Source organism: Fusarium keratoplasticum, chromosome 6, assembly GCF_025433545.1.
Source record: "Fusarium keratoplasticum isolate Fu6.1 chromosome 6, whole genome shotgun sequence".
Taxonomy (NCBI): domain Eukaryota; kingdom Fungi; phylum Ascomycota; class Sordariomycetes; order Hypocreales; family Nectriaceae; genus Fusarium; species Fusarium keratoplasticum.
This window is the reverse complement of record NC_070534.1, coordinates 984,835-1,002,661: the sequence shown is the minus strand read 5'-3', so window position 1 is coordinate 1,002,661 and position 17,827 is coordinate 984,835. Positions and strand designations below refer to the sequence as shown.

Genomic DNA, 17,827 nt, shown 5'->3' with positions numbered 1-17,827 from the left:
GTACAGGTATCGTATCCATATCAAAATATTTTCATAATTCTATCATCCATGTACATATCTTCGTAACTGTCATGCAATGCCAGTTCTAAAGGACCGTAAATCTATCTAGTTCCAAACCAACTCTATCCAACCCCAATGCTCTTCTCCCAAACACCAGTCTATCCTGTGGAAGAAATTCTACTTCTGCACACTGTACTCGCAGCCAGTAGGCTTCAAGTTCTTGATGGCGCGGGCCGTGAAGGGAACGCAGCCCTTGTTGCCTCCGGGCTGGTTGATACCGACACTGACCCAAATAGACCAAGGGCCATTCTTCTTGCTGCTAGGGCAAGCAATGAGACCAGAGCCCTTGAAGTTCAGGTTTCCATTCTTGTCGACCTTCCAACCGGTCTGCTCAGCATTCTTTGGAAGAGGCTGAGCACCGGTGCTGTATCCAAGAATACCCTGTCCCATACCAGAGCGGTCAACCCACATCTGCTGGCGTCGAGGCTTGTCGTAGAGGAAGAGGTTCTCGCCGAGGAGCTCAAAGATGGCGTGGTTGTCGGCCGGGCCAGCGGTGCAAGAGGCGCCCTGCTTGGCCTTCTTCAGGGTGAGGCGGCTCTCGGAGGCCTGGACGCCCGAGAAGTGGATGGGGCTGCCGTTGCGGAGGGCGAGGAGCTCGAACGAGTTGGTGGACTGCTGGGGAGCGGCCGAGACGATGCCGGCGGCGAGGAGGGGAGTGAGGAGGAGGGCCTTGATCTGCATGGTGAAGGTGGGTTGTTTTGAAAGCGAGTGGAAAGGTTCGTTGTTGAGTGTAAGTTGGAGGCTTGTGGAGGAGTGGTAAGGAGTTGAAGATGCTATGAGTGATAATGAGTCTTGTTGAACATGTCGAACCAACCTTTATATACACGTTCCCATCCACGTCCCAGCCCAACGGAACCTCTTCTCTTGAATGCACTGACAACCCATCACGCGCGCATACCTTGACAGCGAAGCTTAACGGTGGCTGTGGGGAAATACGAGGTCTCGCATGTGGTCTGGACCTGGGGCTCGGGCAGCCCGAGCTGCGGCATTGGGCCAATGTGAGACAGGCGGCACTATTATTAGCACGAGCTATTGGTTTTCGTCTAGGGCTCTGCGATTGGACTATTTCTTTGAGGCCGCTGGTTCCTTGACTTTGTTTGACGGGACTGAGATCTGGTGAAGTGATGTCGGTCCCAGCGGTCTGGGACACGACGGCGTAGTATGACAGCATGTTGTAGGTATCAAGTTCGTCTTGAAGCATGAGTAGCTTTGCACATCTACTGGATTTCACAATGTAGGCAAAGCCACACCTCCAGCCACCTATCTTCCTCTGGGATGGTCATCGTATTCCCAACCGTCCAAGAAAAGAGTCTCATGTACGCTCCCGTCAATATCCATATCCAAATAATCTCTTCTACCAAGCACTCCTCCAAGTCTCGCTCCCACCGGAAAATCATCAGACCATGTCCTCAGCCGCTGCATCGGCTGCCCGTCAGAAAGTGGCGCTGAGGCGCTACGAGCCCAAGATTCAGCAAGCCACAGGTCCGCCTGTTTCATTAGAGACGACCTGCATGACCCAGTCAATGGCATTGCCAGTGGTTTGACAGTGTTGAATTTTTCAGCTTGATCTGGATTTATACGAGGGCGAAAACTGGCGCAAAAGGCCAAGGAAAGTCGGAGGGATATTTCAAGGATGCTTATATTGCCAAGACATGATATGCAGTGAGATCCTTTTTTTAGGTGTGTCTCGTTGGATGTTTATTCCAACTGCAGTCGACAAAAGCTCCAAGACATGGGCCACGAGTCGAGAGAAAATTTCCATCGTGATGTTCTCTGTGCCTACGCGAGAGATACGCCGAGACACTGGTATGCCTAGAGGGGCTTCATATTGCCGCCGGGCTAGAGAGAGCCCGGGGGTGAACTGATGCTTCGGAAGCTACGTAGTGAGGGTTGGGGCTTGAAATCACGGGACCTGGAGCAAGCAAACAGATGTCGAGTACGTGAACATGCTTTCATGTGTGTCTGGGCTCTTGGCATCTCACCGGCGGTCGAGCAGCCAGCTAGTTTCTACGCACGTGGACCAAGCAGACTCGCCAGCTTAGTACATAGAAACGTTGTGCTGCGCATGGGGACTAAGAGACGGCATGGTGATTCTCGGTCTACTGCGAGCACACTTGGGCCAGACAAGCCAGCCCTCACGATGCATTTTAGAACAACAAGGTTGGTGATTTCTTGATTCATTACCACCCGAATTTCGCATAGAGTTGTCAGCTTGTTCTCAAGCCCTTGAAGGCAGATACATGATCAACGTTGCCACCCATCCTCCCTCGTGTATCTCATGTCTCTCAAGTCTCGCTTAAGTTGCAAGCTCCTTGTTGTCGACCATGTCCCAAGTGGGAACCTCATCGTTCTCAAAGTCGCGGCAGAGTTCGAAGCGACCAGACTTGATCTTGGCGTCGACGTACTCCATAGCCTTGTCACGGATGGCGTCCCAGTCAGTGACTGCCTCTCCCAGAGCGTTGTCGTCCTGCATGATGGTCATGAAGGCGTCCTCGACCCATTTCACGCAGTTCCATCCCTCAGTGTCGTGCTTCAGAGGCGTGTTGTGGAAGATGAAGTTGACCCGGTCCATGGACTTCACCTCGCCGATGAGAACGCGAACAAGGAGCTGAGAAGTCCAGCCGGTGGGAATGTCCTGCTCGCAGTACTTCCACATCATCTGGGGCGTGCCGTCGATCATTTCGACACCGTGCGTGACGTGGTGACGAGTAGCACGAGTCTCAGGAGATTCATAGTCGGGACCAGTGATGAAAGCCCAGTGGAATCTGCTCATCGTTAGTATTCAAGTACGAGTGTAGTAGGAAGAGAGAAAGCTTACTTGTCCTCCTTCGTGGCCATTCTGGCTCTGCCTCCGCGGGCGTACAAGGCAACGTATAGACGACCCTCATCCGCCATGTTGATTCGTGTGCTGATGAAGTGTGGTGAATATTAGTTTGTGTGCGATGAGATGTGCGCGAGAAGATGATATTGGTGCTGCTTTCTAGAAATCGATGTGATCTCTAGAAGAAATCGAGCTCGTCTCAAGAACAGGTGTGTTTTTGTTCTGGAGAGGATGCGATTTCTAGAATCGATGCAGGTTTTAGAAATGAAAAAGCGAGAGGGGAGTAAAATAGAGAAGCCAAACGCCTGGGTGTGCGCGAACGGCCTACTGATTTCCGGCAAGAAGTGCCTGGCAGCTGGCAGACCGAGCTCACGAACAGTGGACGAACAATAACCTCTAATAGGGCTAGGCCAGTACGCTCTACAGCGCTGGATTAAACGAGAGCTTGGGTGTTTGAAATTTCCGAGTCCCCCCTCCAGCACAGAGGATGCTTGGAGAACGTGTAACTGAACGCTGAAGGATCTTCCCAAGCCCCATGTTGCCCCTGGTCTCCGTGAGGCTACCTGGGTATACTCTGATCTCCTTTCTTATATCTACATCTATCTTATGTCGACTTTACATAACTTCATGTCGTCATTCCAAACTACACCAAGCTCGCACTCTGATATTGGAGCAAAGGCAGGCATCGTAGCTGATGGGAGTCGTATACGCCAACATGTACCCCTTTGCAGGACGAGGTAAGGGGCCCTTGCAGAGAAAAATGTGTCTCACGATATATCAAGTTCAAAATGCTGCTAACGCGGCTTCTCATCCAGATCTAATCAAGTGTTCAAGTCCGTCAAAAGTATCCCTGATAACTGCACCTCCAAATCACCCACCCAACGAACCCGACCCCAGTGATCCAATGGCCCATAGCCCTCCATCTCAACTCCTCACCTCCCTTGAACCAGACAACGAGACCATCTCCGATCCTCACGACCGATAAGATGGCAGCAAAGGTCGTAACAGCGTCCTCGTTCCCCTGACGCTGCAGTACCATCAGCGTGAGACCATATGAGATCTCGCGGAGCCCCTTGAAGTACATGAGCGGCGATATTCCGCCGGCTTCATGGTCGGCTGGAGTTGCTAGAGATTCGAGCGGTAAACCGACATGGCCGTATTCTTTTCGTGGGGAGTAGATGGCCATCAGGCCTCGACCGACACAGGCGCCGCCGAGGATGTATGGAGGGATGGAAGAGAATGTGGTCATCCTAGCGAGACCTCAACGATTGGTTTGGCAGCTTCTGTTGTGTCTGGATGGATGTTCTATCCAATGGTAACAGGATCAATGGTGGAGGGAACGTAAGCAAAAGGCGCGAGACAAATCCCAGTAAGTGCAGAGGTCGACTAGTCTCAATACGAAACAGGTCCATGACTAATCTGACAGACTCCCAATATCATAGGTACTATAATACAACATCAAAGACAGATCTCAGTACCTACAACTTGACAAGCGGCTATATTCATCTCTCGGTCAGAAAATAGATGCTCTCGAGAGCATTCGTTTTGCCCCTAAACCAACCCATTCCACCATCCGAACCAGACCCTCAAGAATCACTCGGCTCCCATCCCTTCTCGGAGGGCGAACCACAGACGAGATCGAACCATAAGGAAACCTCAGCATGGTCCAGCGTGCTTACACTTTCCGAAACGCTCCCGCCAAAGAGATCACACAGGGGTTGGCCAAGGTGACCATAAGAGAAGGAGAAGGACTTGCAACTAGACTCGGCGTTGGCTCTGTCCTGAACATGCATGTCAGTACTATCAACGGGGCTGTGGGAGAGCTTGGCTTACCTTGCATCTCTGATAGCAACCCTCGATGGAAATTGGCACGCCCGGTCGCTCCTCGTTGAACTCGTCAACCGGCGAGATTGCTCTGGGCGAGCCGTTGACCTCGCAGTGGACATTTCTTCTGAGAGGAGGGCCATCCTGGAAGGATCTCTTGGCCATTGTGATGATAATCTCCTCCTCCGTAGTTGTGGTAGAAGTAGGCGCTGCAGTTGTCGAAGGCGTCTCGGTAGTGCTGAAGGAAGTAACCTTCTCTGTAGTAGAGGCAGTTTCGGTGGCGCTGGAGATGGTGGTTTCTGTGCTAGAGGCCACCTCAGTGGAAGAGACTGTTGTCAAGCTGGTTTCGGTGCCTGAACTTGTTACTGTCTCGGTTGTGACGGGTGACTGTGGGATGCATGGACCAGCAGAAGAGCCTGTCGCAAGGGACATGGCTGCAATGGCAACCAGGAACTTGTGGGATACCATCTCGAGAACCTAGTTAAGAACGAGTGTAGGATTTGTCGAAACCTAAGCGAGGGGGTCGAGGGGATAAGCAAACACTTGCTCAACAGCTGCAGCTGTAACTCTTATAAGGTCGTGCACCCCAACGACCCACAACGTCTCCCTGTGATCGTGGCGTGGACTACAGTCAATAGTCTCGGGACGCAAATTACTTCCAGATGTAACCTAAGCTGGAAGAAGCATGGCCAACCGATGCCAAGGTTCTGGGGACCAGGTTCAGCCACTCATAGAAAGGCTAGACCCGCATATTGCTTCTCTCATTGCTTTTATTAGCAGCAGAACCAACAAACATATCAGATCCGGGCAAATCACAATATCCAAAGGATGCTGATCCAGGAACTCATTTCTCTCCATGACGCAAACCCCGGCAACCAGTCAGGATACTATGAGGTTAAATTACTTTTCAATGAAGCAAACCCCTTTCTCGCGTTACTTCTCTGATATCCGTTCAAAAAGGCAGTCGTCCTGAGCTCCTTGCCACCCAGAAAGGCCTTTCTGTTCTGGAGCATAAGAAATCTGATTCCCCAGATACTAGTTGCCATGCGGTCGTCAACGCTACTGGAAGGGATCTAACTGAGAGAGCCCAGCTATGCAGTCTCTCAACTCTAGACTGCCAAGTTACCAGGCTTATAAGAGCGAAGTGCGACGGCCTGCGTTCTTCCTGAGGATTGATACATTCAAGATAGACTCCAGTTCTTCTATTATTGAAACTCACGTTATTTATCGCCGGTGCCTGCTCTAGATCGCCTACGTTTGTTTCTTGCTCTTGCTAGGCTCTCTACTTGACCTTTTTTCTTAAACTCAATATGGTCTCAAGTGTAATCATTGTGTCAGTTATCAAGTTTAGGGGGCCAACTGATATACACGTATGTTGAGCAGCATAAATGTCCTAATTGCCTCGGTGCCTGTTGAAAGGTATCTTTCACTTTTGCTCCTGGCATAGTGGTCCATTGTGTTCCACAGCGTAACATCACGCTTTATCAAAGTGGTCAGTGAACCTTTCGTCGTTCGACTCCTTCATGGAATTTGCAGAACCTCACGCGAGGTCTTGGCCCTTCTCAAAGGACTCTTTCAGGAGTTTTGTTTAATCGTATCTTTTTTTGTCAGAGATTCTCCCTACCATGCCTGTTCAAGACAAAGATTCAATTGTTCTTCTAACGGAGTAGTGACTAGTTAAGAACCCTACCCGATAGCCCCGTATGACGCCGCGGGTTCATCACACATATCAGTCAAAGGCCTGGCAAACTAGGGTCAGAAGTTCCCTCAAATATATGGAACTGGTTCATTTTACCTTCTTCACCATTTGGCCATGATATCTTCCGACTGGCTGGTCCAGAGGAGGCATGCACCCTTGCTTTGGTCCCCTCTCATCGCGCGAGGGGAGTATTTACCTCGTCAAACTCGACCCAGAGAACAAGCATATCTGTTGAAGATACATCAAGATCTATCCACAATGACTTTTTCAGTAGTTTGTGCCTGAAAATTTATCAATTGACTATGAATTCGGACCAAGATGTGCGCGAGGAGAGCAAGGAGACGCATTTACTCCCATCTATCTACCAACCGACAGACACTTGAACATACAACACCAAGCACGCTATCAAAGTAGCCATAGAAACTACTCTTACACCTTCTAAACACGTCGAGATGTTCCAAGTCTTGAATCTGCTTGGTCCGCTAGAACACAGCCCTCGTAGAGTCTGGACTACACGCTGAAGAGTGAGGATACATCCAGGGGCTTCCAAGATGATATTCTCTGATTAGCATGTTTGGAGTTTCCTATCATAGGATCAATTTCTGCTTAAAAGGTCAAAGAGGCCCCGAGTAGATGGCAGCCAGATCTCCGTCGAAACTTAAACCCAACTTGCCACAGTCTGGTCAAGACATGCGAGAGCTTTCAATACGCACCAGTTACAGGAAAGGCCTAAAATGTATCATATTCTTCTTTCCTCGTAGAGCGAACGGAGAAACTAGAGTTTTTATTCTCCCTTCGTGAAACGATCTGGTTGACCTACCTGTCACTGACTCAAAGACGGTGTTACAGCCCGACTATGTAAAAGGCTCCTTCAAGCCAGATGACGGGAGTGGGGTTTCTCGACGAAAGCAATAGCTACTGATTCATAAAGAGTCGGCCTTTGGACGGTACTTCGAATCTATCAAGCACTGCATCTACCAACGCTTCTGCAGGGGGTAAGTTTGAGGAGCTTTCATAATTCATTTTATTGGTAACCATGCCTAAACTAACATTACAAGATAGATCACATAATCGTTATTTCTAGTAAGCACCCATGGCCTATAGCTCCTTGACCTCGCCTGGGGGGGGCCCTAGAGGATCATGGACGGGTGCCCCGTCTTGAAGCACAGCGATGCCACTGGGGTTAGAGGGCCTCTTTCTCAAGCTATGAATAGTTAACCAATGTACCGACGGCATCAGTCATCTTGAGTAGCAACTTTAGAACTCATATATCCGCATTCTCGCTCACAAAGGTCCACTGGGAGACCGAGCATCGATCGAGTAACCCAGAGGCTTGCATTTACTGCAGAGACAGGGCCATTCGAGAGTCGCCATGCATCAATTCTTTTTAATGAACGACGAGCATCGACTTAATGAGATACTCTGGTTTCTCCAAGACAGTTTGACTTGGCCTCGACACATAACTAGAGGTTTGCCTGGCAAACTTCACAGAGACCTAATCTTCAAGGCGCTCTTAACCAAGATATTATTGTCTAAAATCTTTCCTCAGAAGCAACAAGGTGCCGATAAACAACGGCTGAATCGATATCCTAAGACGTCCTCGCTGCGTTTCAATATTCGGTCGATTTCGGGTGACACGACTCGGCCCTGACCCAGCCGAAGACCCCTGACACCATCTCTTGGCATGAGCTTTCCATCTCGACGTCTGTTTGGTATCACGATATCCCACTCCAATCCCAAAGCCAATGTTCCTCACTCGGTGTTCAGGTTCCATAGGCCGTCGCCCAGGAAGTGCGCGTCCTCAATCACGGGCCCCTTGCCCTTGGCCTTGACCTCCTTGGTCCCCGCCACCAGCGTCCCCACGGCGCAAGCCTCCACCTTGCCCTCAGCCATGACGACCACAGGCTCGCCCTTCTCGAGCTCCCGGCTCCATCTTCCATCCTCCTCTAGCTTCTGCTCCATCTCCTTGCCCTCTTCCAGCCTCTCGGGGACACCATCGGCCGGCAGCCTACCCCCGGGGGAGGTCAAACCAGGAGCCATAAGTGTAGCACCCGAGAGCACGAAGCGGATAGCACCACGATCTATGCGAATGCTCGGGAACGCGTCGGGGAAGCGGTGCACGAGGCGCAGGTGAGGGATAATAATCGACGAGATGTCCTGCTGGTAGAAGAGCGGCGTCGAGTCAAGGACGTACAGCGTGTTGCGGTCCGTCAGCTTCATGCTCGCCAGGGACGCCTTCTTGGGTAGGATCTCGTCGATGTGCGGCGTGAGGAGCGGGTACGTGGACAGGAGCGCCTGTCGGAGGGATCGCTGGACCGACGACTTGAGCTTTTGCTTCGGCGAGGATTGGATCCTAGAGAGGGAGAGATTAGCTTTTGGTGAGGGGCTTTGGATCGAGGAGGATGTACTCTTTCTTGAACATGGCGACGGCTTACGACAGTGCCGAGTGGTAGTCTATAAATACAAAAGAATTGAAATGGATTGAGACGCGTAGCAACGATTAAAGGGACTGGCTCTCGTGAGGGAGAAGCTTCGTCTCGTGTCTTGGTGGGGTGGGCTGTTTTGGTAGGGGGGAAAAGTCGATGCCCCGCGGATCGGAGTGGCGGGGTAAGTCTCGAGATGCAATACGGGGGGGTTTTTGAGCATCACCATGAACTGAATTCACGGCGTCTACGATGAACACGCGTCAGGGTAAGTATTTGTTTGTGATCCTGTTGTTCTCATTTATTCATGCTGTCGTGCCATCCCTTCGTTTATTCGTACAACCTCACACAGACGAACCACCAGCTCATCCCTTGACAACGTGCGACACGGTTCCGTCGTCCTTGAGGTGAACGTTGAGCCGGTTCTCCTTGAAGTCCTTTGTCACCATCATGCCGGGCTCAATGATGCGCGTCTCCTCGGGAAGATCCCGCTTGCAAAAGACCTTGCTGCTCGTCAGCTCATATGAACCGGTTCGTCAGAGTGAAGAGCTTACCGTCTCGTTGGACTCTGACTCGGAGAGCTTCTTGCCGACGAGCTTGTTCTGCCACTCCTCGGCGTTATCGCCAGAAGTAGAGTTGATACCGGGAACGACAAGAGGCATGGTGAAATTGTTGTTTTGTGTTGAAAATATTGTGAATAGTGTCAAATTATTTATCTCGTGTAGATTTAAAAAAGAGAATTAAAATATTGTTCTTGGAAACCTCCGTCGCAGCCTGGTTTTTATACCTTCCTGCTTTACTCGTACAATCAACTTACGAACGGGCTTCGGAAGCTTCTCGCGACGATGACGTAGCCTCACATGGCAATCGGCCGGATTGGCTGCGCGCCCGTTGCCCGGAAGGACTCAAAGCCCATGACGTGCACTTTGTGAGACAGGCAAGCTTGATCAAGATTCAAGGCATTTCTACCATTCAGTTTGTAAGAGAAAACGAGTGATGGATTAGATTGATCCTGTTGTCGGAGATTTTTTTTCGTATTTTTGATTGTTGTCCAGAGAAATGCACTGACCCATCAGGCCCCCTGAACATCCATGGCAAAAAATGATTGCGTGGACAAACCCAATGGTTGACGAGTCGGGAATACCTTACCTTGGAACCTGCCTTGGGAGTCGGCATGTTCCGACAGCAAAACTCGACAGAAGAAAAAAGAGTCTCGGTCTTCTCTTTGCGAGGCCTTGCTCTTTAAACCCCAAAGCGCTTGATGGCGTTCGGCGTGAGCGACAGGGGTGAAGAGACCAAGCTGTAAGCCGTAAGCATCCATCCTGACCGTCTTTCTCACCTCACTTTTGGGTTTCTATTGACAGGTCAAGCTATCCATATTCAGCCTCTCACCAAAGTCCCCCCCAAGAAATAAAGATCCAACAGCCGTAGACAAAAACCCAACCCGTAAAACAAAATGTCACTCCTCTCCACTCAAAGCCCGTTGTCGCACCAGCAGCCAAAAACCCAACAACCCCCGGTCAGACCCATGTGCCGCACCGCCATCCTTCCAAGCTGGATCCCCTCAGCCACTGAGCGCTTGCGGAGGCTTGTGCTTATGCGTGCATAAGGGGATGCCCGCTGCGTTGCCAGCTTCCATCCCAGCCCGAGATGGGTCAGTCCCTGTTTTTTGTCTGAAAACACACTCTCTGCCGAGATGCTCCCGTACGCAGTAAATATTATTAGACCCATTGCCGGACAGCTTCAATCTGTCTCTGATTGCCATGTGGCTAGGATAGTGTGTGGTTCTTGAAGAAAGCCTCCCACGGCTGAACCCATCCAAGCCACCACCATAGAATAGCTAGACTCGATTTGAACGCGGAGGTCATGTCTCACGCTCTCAGCCGCGCTCTCAACGTTAGTTCCACCCAGCGCCACACGCTCTGCCAGCTCATCCATGGGGATGGGGATGGGATAGTTGCAGTGTGCGGCAGTCCAGCCCGTAATTTCCAGCTACTCAGCGGCAACGACACAGTCTTACTGTACCAACAGGACAGCTGCAGAGACCCCCGGTCACCCCAAGGACCCTCCTCATCTCCAAGGCTGACTGCTCACTAGCTCATCTCCCTCCAGGGCTCCAGAGTGGGCGTCTCACTGTCTGTCTGTCTGCCGCCCATTCAGGGATCGATCATCTCCCCTTTTTTTAGCAGGCTGGTCCCCATAATAGTAAGCCCAGCCCCAAAGGCCGCCTCACACCCTGTCCTGTTTGTTCACGTCCAGTCCAGCCATCCATTCCCAGGCAAAGAAGTAATCCCTTCTCCTTTGGCTTTTTCGCTTCTTTTTTCTCTTTTTTTCCCCTTCCTCCATTCTTGCTCCTTCCCCCCCTTGCTGGGCCACATCCATCACCCATCATCGAAAACGCCAAACCCTTCTCCATCTCCGACTCCCACACACCGTCGTTTTCCTCCTCTCTCTCCCTTTGTTCTACTGCAAGGGATTGACGTGTCTTGATTTCCGACCATCAATCGCAATCGACAACTGGAGCTTGCGGGGCATCCTCTGGAGCAAGTCAGACCAAGCCATCCCATACCATCGCCAGCCGATCGTCCTCCCTTCTTTTTCTCGCCGAAAGTCTTCTAGGGTCGAACTCCCCCCCAAAACCCGCCAGCATGCGATTCTCATCCGCCGTCTTCTTCGCGGGCAACGCGCTCGCCATCGCCCAGCAAGAGTGTCTCGCCCAAAACAGTGCTGACCTGGCCGCTTACGCCGACTGCGCCGACCAGTCCGCCCTCGCTGGGTGCCTCTCCAAGCTCGAATCCCCCGAAGAGCCCGCCGTCCAAGGCTGCTACACCGACGCCGGCTGCTCCTCCCAGGAGGCTGTCGCCGAGGCCCGCCGCACATGGCAGCGATGCGAGGAGCTCGCCAAGGGTGAGGACCTCAAGAAGCGCTTCCCGGCCGCTCCTCTTCCCACCATCGCTCCCCGTGTCGCCGCCGCTGGTGAGCCCGGCTCCAAGCGCACCCTTTTCAAGCGAGAGACGGCCGACACCTCGTCTGGCAAGGACTGCTTGACCGCCAAGGTCAAGGACACGACAGCTTGCGACGTCAAGACCAAGAGCGGTACGGCCGAGACGGGATCCTGCTCCTCCATCACCACCACCACGAGCACCTGCCGTGACGATGTCATCTGCACCATGCTCGACAACAGCAACGAAACCATCTGCCTGGTCAAGAAGGAGATGGACACGGCCGGCATCATCATCGCCATCGTCTTTGCCGGCGCCCTCGCCCTCATGATGGGTTACCTGACCTTCATGTGCTGCAGAGACAAGAAGGAGCAGAAGCGTCTCGCCGCCAAGTCCGAGGCCGTCGCTCTCGCCCGTGCCGCCACCAAGAAGCAGCGCGCCGCCCAGCGCCAGCCCCTCATCCGCAACGCCTCTGGTCAGTCGAACCCATCAAACGCCGGAGCCAACCCCTTCCAGGACCAGACCCGAATCTAGGCGGAACGGTCCGTCCGAGGAAGGGAGTCGGGAAGGCTTTCCAGCGTCTGGGAGGAGCCTTCATGGGCACCACAACCCCAACGCTGAGCTGTGTCTTTTTGAACGCGTCGGGGGAGTCTTATACTTGACTCGGTTCAAGGCCATGGGGCGAGGGTTACGTCTTTTTTGATACCTTTTTGTCAGGCCAGGGAACAACATCAACAACAACTTCATGTTTGAGTATTTCGGAGCAATGGGAAAGGATAAAGTCTGCAACTTTGTGTGTGAATGTCATCTACGAAACCAAAGGGGGAGAGCCTAGACGTTGAATTAAAGTATTACCTGTACTTCCATGCCATCGCCACATAATTACTGCTTCTGTCTTTACGTGCTTCCATTGCCTTCCTCAAACGGCCCGGGTGCATCACAGAGGCATCGACGCTGGAGTTAGATTTGGACCCACCGTTGAAACTTGTCCCTTGGCCTCTACTCCACCATGGTCAAACAAATGTAAGCCAATTTTAGCCATGGGAATCACCTCATCCTTGCCATTCATATCCATCAACACCCTCGCACACATCCCAACCACATCAATGCCATCCCACAAGAACATCACCACTTCATTCACAGATACACATCACAAATAATTAGAGACAGACAAAATTGCCAATGCATCAAGCCCGCTTTGACTCATGTTTATTATCCGATACTCGAACAAGATTCCTTTCGGTAATAACAGCGATAATTTCACGCTGGTCCGCTGGTTCGCTTTCTCAACACCTTCCAAGTGGTACCGCTGAGCAGCATCCAGCATCAAAACCATCACCCATGCCTGTCCATTCCAGTCCAGTCCCTGTGAACCCTGCCATAGCCCAACCGAATATGTCCTCTTGTTATCCTGGCTCAGTCCATTCACTTCCGTCTACTCGGGAGAAAGAATCTCGATTGTGTCCGCTGTGACGGATTTTTTTCTTGTCCAGAAAACAAACAAGATTCTCCCAGTTGCGCCTCCAAGGTCGTGGTAGTGGATGACGATGGTGACGCATTTTGTCTCCACGAGTCTTCAAATAGGTTGAATGGTCTCTCTGGAGATGTTTCGGCTCGCAAATTCAAAGGTCTCGGCAAGCCGCGCGTCTCCAAGACTGATTGTGTATCGAACAAGCCAAGGTCGGTTTTGCGCATTTGCAATCCTCTGCTAGAGTTTGGAATCCCAGATAGACTACTATTGCTGTTCTCTTGTCTAGACGACCTGGTCGTGCCAATGCTGGACCACTGGGCGTCTTCATTCCCCGGCCTCTGGATGGGGCCTCCCTAGGACCCTCGCTGCGGCACATGCTGTGACACATGGCCCATCAATGGACTGCCAATTTCACCCGGTGCGCCAACGGCTCGATACTGAGGATTGAATCCGTCGCTTGGATCCGGCTGCCATCGTACCCGGTGTTTTCCAGAACCGTCAACATCCCGTTTGAGGTCAAAAGCACCACCTCCGTTGGACGGGCTTCCCTCCGTCTCGCACAAGTTCAGCAGATCAATTTCCGAGATATTGTCACCCGTCATATCATCAATCTGCGACTTGATGGTTGACAAATCAATGAAGCCTTCCGAGTCACCTGAGCCACCCAGAGCCTTACAGGCTTGGCAGAGCATCTGTCGAACAGCGACATGCCGAGCCGGAGCCGTACTGCGGATGGCACTCATCGAGGGAACCGGAGATCCCATGCCGAAACCCGGAGGCGCACTTGGCGCGCCCCAGCCCGGGTTTCCGAATCCAGGAGGAGGAAACGTGCCGCCAGCAGGAGGTCCCCAGGGGTTATGCGCCATGGGATACCCTGAGGGCATGAAGGGACCTGTGGGAAAGCCCGGAGGCTGGTTTCGCAGACTTGCCGGGTTCACATCAGAGGCAAGCGGTTCGTCGTCTTCAAGAAGCGCCCGACTTCCCAGATGAGTAGTCTCATCATCGAGATCATCAGGCATTCTTCCCATGCTGACACTCCCAGGACGTCCAATAGGAGCAGGCCGTCCAATAGGCTGCGCCGTTGGAGGCGGAATATCGAACTGTCCAGAGCTCTGGCGGGTGTGCACTGGCGGGGGGACGTCCTTGGGCATGGGGAAACCACCCATTCCGAACTGATCGCCGGCTTGGTGGAATCCCGGGGGCGGCATAGACGCTGGTGGGAATCCACGACCGGGCGCGCCGTGTATGCCAGGAGGAGGCATCATCACATTAGGACTATGTCTGAAACCTGGAGGGAACATGGCCTCGTGGGGTATACGGTTCGGGAAACCTGGTGGTGCATGAGTCAATCCTGGAGGAGGCTGAATTCCCATGGGAGGCATCTGGAAGCCAATGGGTTGACTAGCAATCCTAGACTGGGCATTCGTAGGCGATACCGAGTGGGAATGCTGCGACGTTGTTGCTGTCGTGCTTGCGCTACTCTTGCGCTGCCCTATCGGGCCCGGGCTCATGTGAGCTGGTGTCAATGAGTGAGGCGAAGGGTTCTGACTAGTAGCAGAAGCAGACTGAGACGCAGATGAGCTTGTCGGTGCCGTGTCCTGTTGCTGCGACATTGTCCTGGGTCGCATAGGAGTCGGCGCTTTGGGAATCACAGGTGTCGCAACCGGTATCTTAGGCGATGCGTAGCTGTTGGGGTTAGGAGGATGTTGCGGCAGGGCGGTCGGTATCGAGACTGGGTGTTGCTGTCCGCGCTTGGGGATTTGGAGAGGCTGTGATGCTTGGGTGGCCGCCTTGTGAGCTGCCGCCTTTTCCTCCTTAAGCTTCTCCTTGGCCTCACGAGCAGCTTGGGCTTCCTTCTGGGCCTTGGCAGCTCGGGCTTCCTTCTCCCGCTTGTCGCGGTCCTGCTTGTCCTTTCGCTCTTGGGCCTCGCGCTCCTTTTGCTCTCGAGCCTCTTTCTCCCGCTGTCGCTGTTCTTCCTTCAGCTTCTTCTCCTTTTCCTTAGCTTCACGGGCTTTGCGCTCTTGTTCGGCCTGCTTTTCGCGCTGCCGTTGTCGCTCCGCCTCTTTCCGTAGACGAGCCTCCTCTTCCGCCTTCTTGTAAGCCTCCTTTTGCTTTCGCTTCTCCTCGCTCCTTGCCTTCTGCTGAGCAATCCGTTGCTTCTCGGCTTCTTGTCGTGCAGCCTCTTCTGCAGCCTTCTCAGCTTCCTTGCGCGCCCGCTCCTCAGCCTGAGCCTGCTTCTTTTGAGCAGCCTTGTCCTTCTTCTTCTGGGCGTTCTTAGCTTTCTTGGCCTTTTGTTGTTCGACTAGGCGGTTCTCGTCCTCCAGCTCCTCGAGGAGTTTCTGCTGGCGTTCCTTGGCCACTTTTTCCTTGTAGGCTGAGAGCACGCGCTGCTCAAACATGCGAGCGGCAAAGATCTGGAACATCCGACGGCCTTCTTCCATCCGTTGCTCCTCCGTCATCTGGTCCTGGCAGCAACACTCAGTATGGGACTGGGGTGGCATCACAGAGGGGTTCGAGTATACCTCTTCATCCTCATACTCCTCGTCTTGGCTATCGTCATAGTCCTCTTCCTCGTCTTCTTCGTCATCATATTCGTCGTCGTCGGGAGGAGGATGGTTATGAGGATTGGAGTATGAGCCATTGGGGTGACCGCCATAGCCGCGAGAGAAGTGCTCGCGAGCATCCTCTTCCCTGGCCATCCGACGCTCCGCGAGCTGCTCCATCATCTCGATGAATCGCTTGCCGTCGTTCTTGAGGAGATCATCCGCCACGGTGAGAATGCCACCTAAGTCCATGTTACCATATCTGTGGAGAAGTGATTCAAGAAGCTGCGTACCCTTGACTTGAAGGCTGTTGCCAAACGTCAAGAAATCGGCGACGTCTCGATCGTGTGGATTGTGGAATTCTTCGGGAGGTTCGTCGTCGCTATAGTCATCGTCCTCCACTCCGTCTTCGCTATAAACCTCCTCTAGGTCGTCCTCATCCTCGTCATCGCCAACATGTTCAACTATCCGCCCGCGGGATGGCGGTGGATTGCCGTAGCTCGATGGCAGCCCTCGAGGTGGCCGTAGGGAGAAGTCGCGGGGTGTAGGCAGCATGGTAGGCGCCTCGCCTTGGTTCGCGAACTGCTCCAGCTCCAGGTAGTAGGCATCGTACAGACCCTCTAGCTCTTCCTCGATCGCGTTGCGCTTTCTACCGCAGACGGTACAACTGCAGGTGTGCTTCTGCTGTTCCTTCATCTTCTTCAGGACAGCGTCCTTCTCCACCTTGACCAAGGATTTCCGCTCATCTTCACCCAATCCAAGCCAGAACTCCTTGATGCGTTCTCGCTCCTCCTGGTTACTAGTGCTCCAAATCTTGTCGCGAGACATGCCAGAACCTCGCGACATGTTAGGCTGCGATGGAGGGTTTCGATCGGCCGCCAATTGTGGAGAGTCGTTGCTTGCTGCGCCTCCCTTCTTCTTCTTCTTGTTTTTCTTCTTGGACTTGGAATCCGGGAGCGGATGGCCGTTGCTAGTCGGCCCTGATACTTCGCTTGCCAGGACATACTCGTGCTCATCATCGCTCTCGACTTCTTCATGGTCAGCGGGGCCGCGGCCCAACGTCGATCCCGCAGCCGAACCAGCTCCAGATGCTGCATCGTGTCCATTAGCAGTCTGCTGCTGCAGGGCAAGTTTCGCAGCGGCCTTCTGCCGACGCTTCTGCTTCTTGCGGTTGATAGTAGGAGCAGGACCATTGCTAGCATCTGGTGGGGGGGCGCTGGCTTTGGTAGTTGTGGGGGTCGGGGGGAGCGACGACTCGGAGGGAGACCCTTTAGGTACGGTGATGAACTTGGAGCCATCCTTGTTGGTGTATTTTGCAGTATTTCGAGGCGATGCCGGCGTTTGGGAAGCCGGTTTCTGGTTGTTGGCCGGCATCGTAGGTTTACGGGAGCAGGGCAGTCGAGGGCATGAAGATGCTGTGCGCGACACGTGTCTGTCGAACTCGTGGGAGGATGGAGGGGGCGATGTCTGTTGTGCGCGGTGAGCGTGTCAGCAGGAGAGCAGCGTGAATTGCGCGTCGTAAGGCGACAAGGTGGTGGTCGCGAGGCGGCTGCGGAGCGAACGTTGAGAGTGGAGGGTCTGGGGGGCGGCTCAAAATGAGGCACTCACAGTCGGCGAGGCCAAGGTCAGGGTTAGGTCAGCGATGACGCCTGCGGGGGAGGGACCCAGGGCGGAATCGATAAGATGCTTCTGGCCTGCAGACGCGAGGGCAGTGCGAGGCGTGTAATGATGTTGTACGGTGAGGGAGTAAAAGAGTGAAGATGTTGCAAAGTCTTTGTTTGGTGGTTTGGCGTAGGTTGCTCGAGACTACAGTACTTCAAGACTCAAGGCTCAAGGCAAAGCGATGGAAGTCACTCTCTGGTGGAGTTACATGGCACCTGTACTTTCTCATGCAGCCGAACGAGCCAGGTCGCTGTGGCAGGCACGAATCTGATTGACGGAGACGGCCCCGCTCTTTGCCTCGCCTGGTGTGATCGCGCACGTGACGAGGGAGATCTAGCCTTCTGGTTCGTTTGTGCCTTAGGCAGGTGGGGGTGGGGAGCAA

General features: G+C 53.1%; 8 protein-coding genes across 8 annotated transcripts; 1 reads left to right on the top strand and 7 right to left on the bottom strand.

Moving 5' to 3' along the window:
• Positions 1 to 177: 177 nt before the first annotated feature.
• Positions 178 to 741, bottom strand: NCS57_00828400 (uncharacterized protein; the record flags this gene model as incomplete). Its single annotated transcript, XM_053058105.1, has 1 exon — positions 178 to 741. One exon carries the CDS (start codon positions 739 to 741, stop codon positions 178 to 180), a length of 564 nt encoding a protein of 187 aa, XP_052911936.1.
• Positions 742 to 2,356: 1,615 nt separating this feature from the next.
• Positions 2,357 to 2,955, bottom strand: NCS57_00828300 (uncharacterized protein; the record flags this gene model as incomplete). The annotated part of the gene is made up of 2 exons (XM_053058104.1): positions 2,357 to 2,825; positions 2,879 to 2,955. The coding sequence occupies 2 exons, from the start codon at positions 2,953 to 2,955 to the stop codon at positions 2,357 to 2,359; spliced, it is 546 nt and encodes a 181-aa protein (XP_052911935.1).
• Positions 2,956 to 3,719: 764 nt separating this feature from the next.
• On the bottom strand, positions 3,720 to 4,130 carry NCS57_00828200 (uncharacterized protein; the record flags this gene model as incomplete). Its single annotated transcript, XM_053058103.1, has 1 exon — positions 3,720 to 4,130. The coding sequence occupies one exon, from the start codon at positions 4,128 to 4,130 to the stop codon at positions 3,720 to 3,722; it is 411 nt and encodes a 136-aa protein (XP_052911934.1).
• A 337-nt stretch (positions 4,131 to 4,467) lies between these two features.
• Positions 4,468 to 5,173, bottom strand: NCS57_00828100 (Apple domain-containing protein; the record flags this gene model as incomplete). The annotated part of the gene is made up of 2 exons (XM_053058102.1): positions 4,468 to 4,662; positions 4,715 to 5,173. 2 exons carry the CDS (start codon positions 5,171 to 5,173, stop codon positions 4,468 to 4,470), a joined length of 654 nt encoding a protein of 217 aa, XP_052911933.1.
• A 2,983-nt stretch (positions 5,174 to 8,156) lies between these two features.
• Positions 8,157 to 8,826, bottom strand: NCS57_00828000 (Translation machinery-associated protein 20; the record flags this gene model as incomplete). The annotated part of the gene is made up of 2 exons (XM_053058101.1): positions 8,157 to 8,757; positions 8,813 to 8,826. The coding sequence occupies 2 exons, from the start codon at positions 8,824 to 8,826 to the stop codon at positions 8,157 to 8,159; spliced, it is 615 nt and encodes a 204-aa protein (XP_052911932.1).
• A 366-nt stretch (positions 8,827 to 9,192) lies between these two features.
• Positions 9,193 to 9,558, bottom strand: NCS57_00827900 (uncharacterized protein; the record flags this gene model as incomplete). Its single annotated transcript, XM_053058100.1, has 2 exons — positions 9,382 to 9,558; positions 9,193 to 9,330 (listed from the first exon to the last, which is right to left on the bottom strand). The coding sequence occupies exons 1-2, from the start codon at positions 9,487 to 9,489 to the stop codon at positions 9,193 to 9,195; spliced, it is 246 nt and encodes an 81-aa protein (XP_052911931.1). The 5' UTR covers positions 9,490 to 9,558.
• Positions 9,559 to 11,475: 1,917 nt separating this feature from the next.
• Positions 11,476 to 12,303, top strand: NCS57_00827800 (uncharacterized protein; the record flags this gene model as incomplete). Its single annotated transcript, XM_053058099.1, has 1 exon — positions 11,476 to 12,303. The coding sequence occupies one exon, from the start codon at positions 11,476 to 11,478 to the stop codon at positions 12,301 to 12,303; it is 828 nt and encodes a 275-aa protein (XP_052911930.1).
• A 1,290-nt stretch (positions 12,304 to 13,593) lies between these two features.
• Positions 13,594 to 17,157, bottom strand: NCS57_00827700 (Stress response protein NST1; the record flags this gene model as incomplete). Its single annotated transcript, XM_053058098.1, has 1 exon — positions 13,594 to 17,157. One exon carries the CDS (start codon positions 17,155 to 17,157, stop codon positions 13,594 to 13,596), a length of 3,564 nt encoding a protein of 1,187 aa, XP_052911929.1.
• Between the last annotated feature and the right edge of the window lie 670 nt (positions 17,158 to 17,827).